The 10,427-nt window shown below is 58.8% G+C and overlaps 1 protein-coding gene across 1 annotated transcript; it reads left to right on the forward strand.

The window, feature by feature from the left end:
- Positions 1-481: 481 nt before the first annotated feature.
- On the forward strand, positions 482-10,378 carry PLCD4 (phospholipase C delta 4). The gene is made up of 16 exons (XM_057367561.1): positions 482-599; positions 3,230-3,279; positions 3,614-3,772; positions 4,291-4,519; positions 4,742-4,871; positions 5,315-5,546; positions 5,946-6,147; positions 6,441-6,585; positions 7,001-7,153; positions 7,513-7,653; positions 7,974-8,130; positions 8,496-8,612; positions 8,909-9,087; positions 9,240-9,375; positions 9,467-9,616; positions 9,744-10,378. The coding sequence occupies exons 2-16, from the start codon at positions 3,255-3,257 to the stop codon at positions 9,848-9,850; spliced, it is 2,262 nt and encodes a 753-aa protein (XP_057223544.1). The 5' UTR covers positions 482-599; positions 3,230-3,254; the 3' UTR covers positions 9,851-10,378.
- Positions 10,379-10,427: the final 49 nt, after the last annotated feature.

A 10,427-nucleotide genomic window follows, 5' to 3' on the forward strand; every position in this document is an offset into this window, starting at 1 on the left:
CGAAAGTTGAGTCCCTGCCCAGCACCCCTTGCCCCCAACTCGGCCTGCACTAAGGCTGCCCCAGCTTGGATCCCCATGGGCGTTTTGCCCCGGGATGCTCAAACTGTGTCCTGCTTTTTGTGTCCCGCATCCCTCCCAGCTCAAGTGTTCCGTGAGCGCCCATGGATCACCGCGTCCTGGCAAGGAACAGGGACACAGTGAGGACACTGTGGATCGGGAGGTTGGGCTGTCCGGGGTATAAGCGAGTCTGGGGACAGACAGGCTCAACCGGAGAACGGGAACGGGACCTCAACCCCAAACGAGGGGCACTGCAAAGTGCTTCCAACCTTGCCGGCCCCACCACCGCCTTCTTTACCCGCCCCCCCTCTCCGCTTCGGGAGCGGCGTGACCTTAATCCGAAGCGACCTTGAGAGGCGGCGGCTGCGGGGCGTGCGGGGCCGGGGGCGTCCCGCGGGGGCGGGGGGCCGGGGGAGGGCTCGCCGCCCAGGCGCTGCCGAGGGGCGGGCAGCCCGGGCAGCCCCGGCTCCGTGCGGCCGCCGGCGGTGGAGCACCGGCGGAGCAGCACCGGCAGAGCGCAGCGGAGCGGCATCGGAGAGCGGGTACGGCGCTGGGCGGCCGGTCCTCCGCGGGGAGCCGGCGTCCTGCGGAGGGGAGGGGGCGGCGGGTACGGGGCTGCGAGGGTACGGGGCTGCGACCCCCCAGGCTCTGGGACCCCCAGGCTCTGGGACCCCCAGGCTCTGTCTTGGGCTGCGCTCCCTGGAGGAGCTGCACGCTTGGGGTGGCGCGGGGCAGGAGGAGAAGTGCCGGCGGATTTGTCTCCTTTGCCATAAGGTCTGATTTGTCCCCTGAGCCCCGAGTCCTTCGGGCTTTGCTGCCCCATACCCGAACCCCTTGTCCGTTCCCCACCTCACCTCCAAGCCCATCTGACCCCGTCAGCTGCCGGCTGAGCAAAGCCCTAGGACACGGGCAGTTTGTGAGCACACCGCGGCAGCGAGGTGTGGGGGTGCCTGGAGCCAGGGCTGGTGTGGGCATCCCTCCCTGTTCTGGCACGGTCACCTGTATGGTGACATTTTATTCTGCCGGGGGACTCCGCGCRGGAGCGGCTGGGAGCGAGTGCTCTCGCCCACTGTCCCTCCAGCTCTGCTGGGGCCTGTCACCACCAGGAGAGACACCGTGATGGCTCGGGGTGTGCTGGGGTAGCTGGGGCTGTTCCTGGCAGCAGGGCAGCTGCCCTGCGGGAAACTCTCGGGTTGGGTTTCTCCACACCCTGGCTCCCATCCCACTTGCTCGGCAGTGTTACTCAGACTGGGGCAAGGGGGCCTGCGTGGGGCCAGGCTGCKAGGGGCTCAGGGCATCCCTCACAAATGGGGGAGAGCAGAACGGCTGTGTCCTTGTATCCATATTCCCTTCCTTGTGCTTCTTTGTGCTGGAAGGGATCATCCRTTCTTTGCTGCATTTGTGGGGAAGGCACTGCTCCATGGTTGGGGCTGGGCATGCTTGGGCCATGCCGGGAGCCTGGAAGGGCTGGCACTGGGGGAGAAGTTTAGCTCCAAATGCTTAGTGTGGTTGTGGGCCTAAGGGCTGCAAGCTGCTCCCTTGCATGCTGCCACCTTGTACACATGCTTGGCAGGGTGCAAAAAGGACAGAACTGTTGATGGCACTGAGCCCATTTCTGTCTCAGTCTGGCATTTTTCCCTGCTTCTCCATCCCAGCTTCCCCAGGACATGCCCATCTTCCCCTGCACAGGGGCTGCAGAGCAGGTGAGCACCTGGAGCTACAGCTGTGCCAAGTGACTGTGCCAGGCGGGTGCTGCTGGAAAGCGGGAGCAGGCAGCTGGGTGACTGGCATTGTTCCCCTGGTGCCCTGAGGGCCCATGGGGTGCAGGGGCTGAGCACYCACTGCAGGGGTGGGTATGAGGCACTCCTGGAGCTGTGCTGGCCAGTGTCATGGCTCTGCAGGGCACAAGAGGAGCGTGGTGTCACCCCCCCTTTGTGGGTGCAGGCACTGCAAATCCTGGGCCAGTGGGTCAGTGCCCTGTGGGTTGGATGTRGAGGGATGCAAGTCCTTGTGATCTGAGCCCTGCAAGAAAGGCCAGTGTTGGGAAGGCACAGSTCCAGCGCTGGGCACAACTGGGAGGCATTTGGAATGGCACCCCAGCTGCTCCTTGTCTCCAGCAACATGGGAGGTGCCCAAGAGTGGGGATTGTCCCTGTGTGGCCTGGGGACAGCCATCCACAGCTTGTCCCACGACTAGGATGTCTCCCAAGAACAGGGTCACAGCCCTGGCCAGTGCTGTTCTGCTCTGCTGTCCCACATGCAGGGACAGGGGTGGCTGCTGTCTGGCCCCAGAGCCCACAGGGGTCTGGCACCGAGGTTTGGCAGCTGCCTGCGTGCTGACGGCACCAGCTATTCCCAGCCCCGCAACACCGGTGCCTGTGCTGAGTCAGGGGCCTAGGGCACGCCTGTCACCCCTGCACCTTGGCACAGAGTCCGGTACTCACAGTACTTCCCCTCCTGCACCCAAATCCCAGCCCACYGGCTGCAGCATCCGCTTCTCAAGGGCCCAACTCCAGCACCTGGGTGACAGGCGCATCCAGTGATTTGTCAGTCTAATTAAAGTCTCAACAGCCCAATCAGAGCCTCATTGTCCAGCAGTATTTATAGTTCCACTCACTGCAGTGTGCTCCCTGTACAGCTGCAGGTGCAGTCACCCGGGGTGCTGGTGTTCCCTGACAGGAGGAGCTGTGGGAGCTGAGGGTCATTGCTTTGTGACCCTTTCCTTGCTATCACAGCTATGCCTCTCCCTGGCTTTCAAATTTGCTGGTTGGGGTAATTTCCTAGGTGGTGGAGGCTGTTCTTGGGCACTGCTGGAGCAGTTTTTCCTGGTTCCAGGAGCTGCTTCTTCCCTAGGAGTAGCAACCTGGGAGCAGCAGGGCTCTGGTACCCACTGGGCTGTGGGGCGTCAGTGCTGGCAAGTTTTTCTGTTTTCCACCAACACCTTTTGAGCTCCAGCTTCCCGGTAGCACAGATTAATATTTCATGAGTGTGGCGGGGTGAACTCGACACTTAAGGAATGCAATGACCCAGCAGGAGACAGATACAGGTGTGCTCACATGCAGGCAGGGCAAACACACCTTGCACACATGTGCATAAGGCTGGACCGCACTGGGCACAGCATGAGAGTCTGACCTTGCTTTCCCCAGTCACCTTCTCTGTTCCCTTCCCAACAGCTGCCAGCGTGGAGAAGGCAGAGCCATGGCATCGCTGCTGTGCAACGCCCGTGAGTGCCCCAGCGGAGGACGGGTGCAGGGCAGGGCTTTGGGCCATCAGGATTTATGCCGAGGCAAAACTGGCCTCTGGGCTGAGCTCACCTTGCTGCACTCAGGAGCATACCTACCCCACCGTGGCCATTGGCATGTGGGCTTGGAAGCGCCAAGGGTGGACGGGAAAGGTTTATGGGGAATTACCTTCTGCACCCTTGTGGTGAAGGGAGTTTGTTTCTGGTCTGCCCCTCCTGCCTCACGGATTGAGGGACCATGTGGGATCCCGAGGTGAGAGGAAACAAGGTACCTGGATACCCCCACCCTCAGTGATGCAGCCCGTGCTGCCCCCAGGCATYCAGCTCACTGACACGCTGGAGCAGATGCAGCAGGGGACCCTGATGCGCAAAGTCAAGTCCAAGAGCTGGAAGAAGCAGCGTTACTTCAAGCTGCAGGAAGACTGCATGACCATCTGGTAYCAGTCCAAGAGGACAGGAAAAACTGAGTCTGCCTGTGAGTACTGGCTGCTGTGTGCTGGCCATGGGGCCATCAATAGGTTTCAGAGTGAACAGGGATGTGAAGGTAGGAGATTCTTGGGCCCTCCTTGCTAAGCTGAGGCATTTAAGAAAGGCTCTGCATGAATGTGTGGTCTCTACTCACCCACACCTCTCCATGAAACATCCTGCCCCAGCAGGACCCATGGGTCAAAAAGGCTGAGCAGAAATTGCAGCCAATACAAATAGAACCTCTGGGATGCCAGTGAAGGAGTAAGCAGAGAGAGGGGAAGATGGATAACTGCCTGACTTGATAGCTCGATAGTTAATGGATAGATGAGTAGCTCAGTGGATGGATGGATGGACGGATGGATGGATGGATGGATGGATGGATGGATGGATGGATGGATGGATGGATGGATGGATGGATGGATGGATGGAAGAAGGGATGACTGGAAGGATAGATGTCTGTGGGCGGTACCCCTTGCCCTGTGGTCCTTGTCCCCTACAGACAGGCCTCCCCTCCCTCTGCCCCAGTCTCCATCAGCGATGTGGAGACGGTGCGGGAAGGGCACCAGTCAGAGGTGCTGCAGAGCCTGGCTGAGGAGTTCCCCCCTGAGCGCTGCTTCACCATTGTCTTCTACGGCCGTCGTGGAAACCTGGACCTCATTGCTGGCTCKGCGGAGGAAGCACAGTGCTGGGTCCAGGGCCTGCGTCAGCTCATTGAGGTGGCCACCACCATGGACCAAAGGGAGAAGATAGACCAATATCCTTCCTGAGAGCATCACTCTGCCACCCACAGCCATTGCTGATCACCCCCCAGGTGCTGCATCTCCAGCCTTGCCCCAGCATGTGTACAGCTATTCTGTGTCTCACCATCTGCATCAGTGCAGGGCGCAGGAAAAGGAAGACATCCCTCTGCTACTCCCCAGYTCCATTTCTCATAGTTAGGATCCTTTCCCTTAACCTTTGCCCTGGTTTCTTGCACGTGGGTTCGTGACTGGTTCCAGAAAGCTGACAAGAATAAGGATGGGCGAATGAACTTCAAGGAGGTGCAGCGTCTGCTCAAGATGATGAATGTGGACATGAATGAGGATCATGCCCTGCGGCTCTTCCAGGTAAGCACCGCACCCRAGAGCCTGAAGGGGCTGGAGAGGAACTGGAAGGGCTGGAACAAGCTGCACAACACCTTGCAAAAGTATCCTTCCTTCCTTCCTTACAAACAAACAAACAAACACCCATTTGTTCATTTATTTATTACACCAACCAACCAAGGCAGCTCTTCCTTCCTCCCATTCATTTGTCCATCCAACTATCTGTTTACCCAGCTAACCAGCCATCTGTTTTTTTATCCCTTCCTCCCATCCATTTATCTACCAGTCCACCCAATCAGCCCTYCATCTGTGCATTCATCCATTCCCACGCTGATCAATGCCTGCCCCTGCCACTGGCATGGGGTCTCTGTGCCATCTGTTTGGGGTGRGAGAATTCCCCCACAGCATCTTGGGTGGCCAGGACATCCTGTTTTGCCCCATCTGGATGCTGGGTTGCTCCCTTGCAGGATGCAGACAAATCAGAGTCGGGGACGCTGGAAGGGGAGGAATTTGTACTCTTCTACAAGGCCCTGACACAGCGTGAGGAGGTGCTGAGCCTCTTCCAGGAATTCTCTGAGGATGGAAAGAAGCTGACACTGCTGGAGCTGGTGGATTTCCTGCGGCAGGAGCAGCTGGAGGATGAAGGCACAGAGGAGCTGGCCATGGAGCTCATTGACAAGTATGAACCATCAGAGACAGGTGAGGGCTGGCTCAATCAGCTGTGCTCTGTATGGGGGCAAGGAGGGGTCATTGACTCACAGTTCCATGGATGGAGCATTCCCAGCCCCATCCTGCTGTTAGTGGGCACAAGAGGAAGACTCACCCTGGTGTGATCTGGGTGTAGTTCCCCTTTATTTGGTCCATCCCTGGATCATTTTGGTGTAGAAGGTTGACCAGCCATGGTGGACAAGTTACAGCTTTGGGGTCCACTGCCCACCTTTCCAAAGTTACTGCTCTGTGGCATCTCTGCACCCCAGACTCTGGCAGCAGCTGTGCCCATCAGTTTGGGGATTCCGGGAGCCATCAGCAGCCCTGTTTGCCCCCATTCTGTCTCTTCCATGTCCCTGGCTGTTGCTGAGCCTCCCCCTGTGCCTGCAGCCCGGGCTCGCCATGTACTGAGTGCTGATGGGTTCCTCATGTACCTCTGCTCTCCGGAGGGCTCCATCTTCAACCCCCAGCACCGGGCACTGTGGCAGGACATGAGCCAGCCACTCTGCCACTACTTCATCTCCTCCTCCCACAACACCTATCTGATAGAGGATCAGCTCCGGGGCCACAGCAGCATCGAAGGCTATATCAGGTAAAGGGACTGCTCCCTTCCAGCTGCCCTCCAACCCCCTCCTGCCCCAGTGTCATGTCCTGARCAGCTCCATGGAGTAAACCCAGAAGCTCCTTTGCTCCTCTGGCCCTGCAATGTGGTACTCAGCAAAAAAGATGCTGAGCCCAGCTCTACCTGCCCTGCATGCAGCAGCATCCCCACCTTTGGTGGGTGTCCCCTGGTCCCTTAGGGGTGACAACCACGGGCAGAGGGGAGGGCAGGGAGCTGGTTCCCTGGCTGAGTGCAGGGTCCCAGGGGTGACAACCCACCCTCAGGGCTCTGAAACGGGGCTGCCGATGCCTGGAGGTGGATTGCTGGGACGGGCCAAATGGGGAGCCCATGGTGTACCACGGCCACACCTTCACCTCCAAGATCCCCTTCCGGGAGGTGGTGAGCACCCTGGGGAAGTACGCCTTCAAGGTAAGGCACCCTTCCCCAGGTGCTGGTGGTCGTGGGTGGTCCTGGGTGGGTGGGGCACATAGTAGTGGTGGGTCCCTGGAGGGGGCATGTGCTGAGGCTCACACACTTGGTGATGCTGCAGGACTGATCACTCTGTGGGAGAGGAGGGTGGCTGTGTCACTTTCTGTGGGACAAYACTGGGGGTCTGACCTACAGCCTGCAGTGTGCTGTGCCAGGGGGTGGGGACTCACACAGACATGGTCTTTTGGGGGTGCAGGGGTGAGGGTGGGGTGGTTTGGAGGGGTGTGAAGGTCTCAGGGGAGAACAAAAAGACACAAGGGGCTCCATCCTGGCACTGATCACGCCTGGATAAAGCCCYTGTGAGAGCTCACCAGCCCCACCAAGGCTGATCTCCTCTGTGCATGTTGTTCCTCAGACCTCGGACTACCCGGTGATCCTGTCCCTGGAGAACCACTGCAGCATGGAGCAGCAGGAAGTTTTGGCCCAGCAGCTCAAGGACATCCTGGGGGAACAGCTCCTCACCGCTACCATTGATGGGCACGTCCCCACYCAGCTCCCATCCCCAGAGGTAGGGACAGAACACAGCTGTACAGGGCATCTCTGTCTTGCCCGAGAGTGGGGTAAGGAGGTAGATCTCCTGTTCAGACGATAGGCCAACTTGTTCCAGCAATGTCCTGCTCCACTGGAGCATTAGAGGACCCTGGGGATACTGTGTCCTTGTGTTCACAGAGGYGCCAGAGCTGTCCTCAGGGTTGTCTCCCAATGCTCTGCAGAACCAGACAGTAGAGGAAAGCCCTCCTATCCCATCCCCTCCTGGGAGCTGAAGGGAGATGGTTGTGCTGGCCTCCAGCAGTGCAGRATCCCAGCGGACAAGCCCCCTGGAGCTGCTGGGTAGTTCAAGGTKCTTCTCTATCCCCAACCCCACAGCAGCTGAAGCACAAGATCCTGCTGAAGGGCAAGAAGATTGGGCGGCTGGAGGACACCCTGGATGGGCCAGGGGAYGAGGCACCCGATGTGTCTGACGATGACAACGGGGCAGAGGCAGAGGAGGAGAGGCGGAGGGCAAAGGTAGGTGGCCTGGGCTGGACAGTTATGAGCTGTGGTGACATCCTACTGCATGGAGGAGAGATAGAGACTGCAGGGGCATCACCAGGCAGGGTGGACAGCCCTTTCTGCCCCAGTCCCCTTTTTGTGGTGACAACATACTGGAGGTCCCCTGCTTGCTCTGTTCCTGGCAAGAAGACTGCTCATACATACTGGGAATGCTGCTGCTCACCAGCACACCCCTGGCTGCTCCTGTCTGCCCTGGCTCTACAGCCCCTGGCCTGGGTGGGTGCTGGTGGGTGGTGCTCCCATCAGGAGGAACCCAGTGTGGCTCTGCCTTGCAGAAGGACAAGGAGACTGTGGCACAAGCATTGTCTGACTGTGTCATCTACTGCAAGAACGTGCCCTTCCACGGCTTCCAGGAGGCCCGCAGCCATTCCCGGCCCTCTGAGATCTCCTCCCTCTCTGAGGCCAAGGCCAGGAAACTCATCCGGGATGAAGGTGAGATGAAGGGGGCAGTGGCACCAGGGGACTGGGACAGAGTGGAGGGGGCAGGTGGCTTCCTCGTGTGTAGCGTCAAAGCCTCCAGACACTGGGGTTCCTACTGTGTCTGGAGGAAATAGGGTCCAGTGGGGCTGTACTGTAGGGTTTGGCTCTGGTAGGCAATGAGGTTATTGGCTTTGAAAACAAGGCAGGACACCTGGATTCCTGAGCAGGRAGAGGGATGGGAATTGGTGGGTGGGTGCAGAGGTGGATACATGGATGGATGGATGAGTAGGTGAGTGGATAGATGGATGGACGGATATGTGGGTGGCTGTGCAGGCCAGAGAATGTTCCCACAAGTGGCTCTCATGCTCTATCCCTAGGAAATGAGTTTGTCCGCCACAATGCCTGGCAGCTGACACGCATCTACCCCAGCGGGATGCGGACCGACTCCTCCAACTACAGCCCCCAGGAGATGTGGAACGTGGGGTGCCAGATTGGTATGGCCGGGGTACACCAGGGCTGTGGGCTGGGGACATGGGGATATGCCCTGAGTCCTGTGCCAAATGCCACCATCAATACCTGTGTTAGTACCAGCTAMGACCATCTGGAGCTGGTTGGGTTGGGTTGGGTTGCCAGCTCTTGGTCTGCCCTGGGGGTGTCCAGGCATTGTTGCTTTATTCCCCTATGCAATTTCCCATCCCTCAGGCTATAGGGACAGGCTGGTTTTCAGCTCAAAGCAGGGCATGGTGTCTCCACGCTGCTCTGAACCCTTTTCCCTGCCACTTCCCTCCAGTGGCCTTGAACTTCCAGACAGCAGGCAYGGAGATGGACCTGTGTGATGGGCTCTTCAGCCAGAATGGCTGCTGTGGCTACGTGCTCAAACCACCCTTCATGAGGGATAAGGAGACTCTCTTCAACCCCACTGACCCCAGCAGCCGGGAAGGCCCTGGCCCCATCACCCTGACAATCCAGGTACCACCATGGTAGTGGTGACAGTGTCCTGGGGCTCTGCTGGTCCCAGACAGATGGGGACACTGCTGGGCAGTATGCTGGAAGCCAAGTAGCATCACAACAGATAAATCTGGCTCCTCCCCAGCTCAGGGCGTTCATGCCCCTTTSTGCAGGTAATCAGCGGGCAGCAGCTGCCCAAAGTGGCCAACAGCAAGGAGGGAGCCATCATTGACCCACTGGTGCGTGTGGAGATCTACGGGGTCCCCGCGGACCAGGCACACCAGGAGACCAAGTACATCGAGAACAATGGTGAGACCCACAGTGATATCAGGGACTCTGCTGTGCCCAGGTACAGTCCCTGCTGYCCTTCACCCTCTCAGCACCTGATCTCCCTTCCCAGGGTTTAACCCCCGCTGGGATGAGACACTGCAGTTTCAGCTCCATGTGCCTGAGCTGGCCCTCATCCGCTTTGTGGTGGAGGATTATGACAAGACTTCCAGGAATGATTTCGTGGGTCAGTTCACCCTAGCTTTTGCCAACATCAAACCTGGTGAGTGGTTGCTGGCCAGTGGTCTGGGGGGCCCAGGACAGCCTTATGAGCATGTCTGGGGCTCAGCTGGGAACTACAGAGGAGGGCAGAACTCCAGTTAGGCAGAACCTTGCTGTCCTTCTTGCAGGATATCGCCACATCCATCTCCTCTCAAAGGATGGCACCAGCATCCCACCCTCTTCGCTCTTTGTCCATATCCGCATCACTGAGCCACCTGGCCCTGAGCAGGACTGAGTTGATGGAGTGAGCAGCACCCAAATGGAAGCCATAGAACCAGCTCTGAGCAGCTGGGGCCACAGAGCCAAACACCTTGCCCTCCTGTTGAGCTGTTTCTGTCATCCCTATGTCGTTGTTGCTGCTGTGACTCCCTTTGCAGTAGCCTCTGAGGGCTGGGAAAAAGCACTGCCCTCCCCTTTCCAGGTTCAGGAGGCTGCTGCCCATGCATGAATGCRGGGTCGATGCCAATGCAGCTCCCTGCACCCTCCACAGGCACCCTGCCTTGGCCCACGGTCACAGCTTGACTGTGGGGAGGAGGAGAGATGGTGTGTGGCCCAGGTCTGCTGCAGGGGCTGGTCCCCCTCCAGCCAGGGGAGCAAGGCTGGAGCCGAGCAAACCCCAGGGCTGGGCAGAGCTGGGAGAGGAGTCGGTCCTCACTGCCCCTTAACCCTGCAGAACCCCATCACATCCCTCRGCCCCTACTGCCCCAAATTAATCCTTGTCCCATCCTTTCTCTGTATGTAACCTAATAAATTGTTCAGTGACAAACAGGTTCGGGTCTGGTTGCAGCGGTGCTGGGAGAGATGGGGAGCTG

The sequence above is a fragment of the Malurus melanocephalus genome, unplaced genomic scaffold, assembly GCF_030028575.1.
Source record: "Malurus melanocephalus ecotype Western Australia unplaced genomic scaffold, MMel_1.1 scaffold_81, whole genome shotgun sequence".
NCBI classification, from domain to species: Eukaryota; Metazoa; Chordata; class Aves; order Passeriformes; family Maluridae; genus Malurus; species Malurus melanocephalus.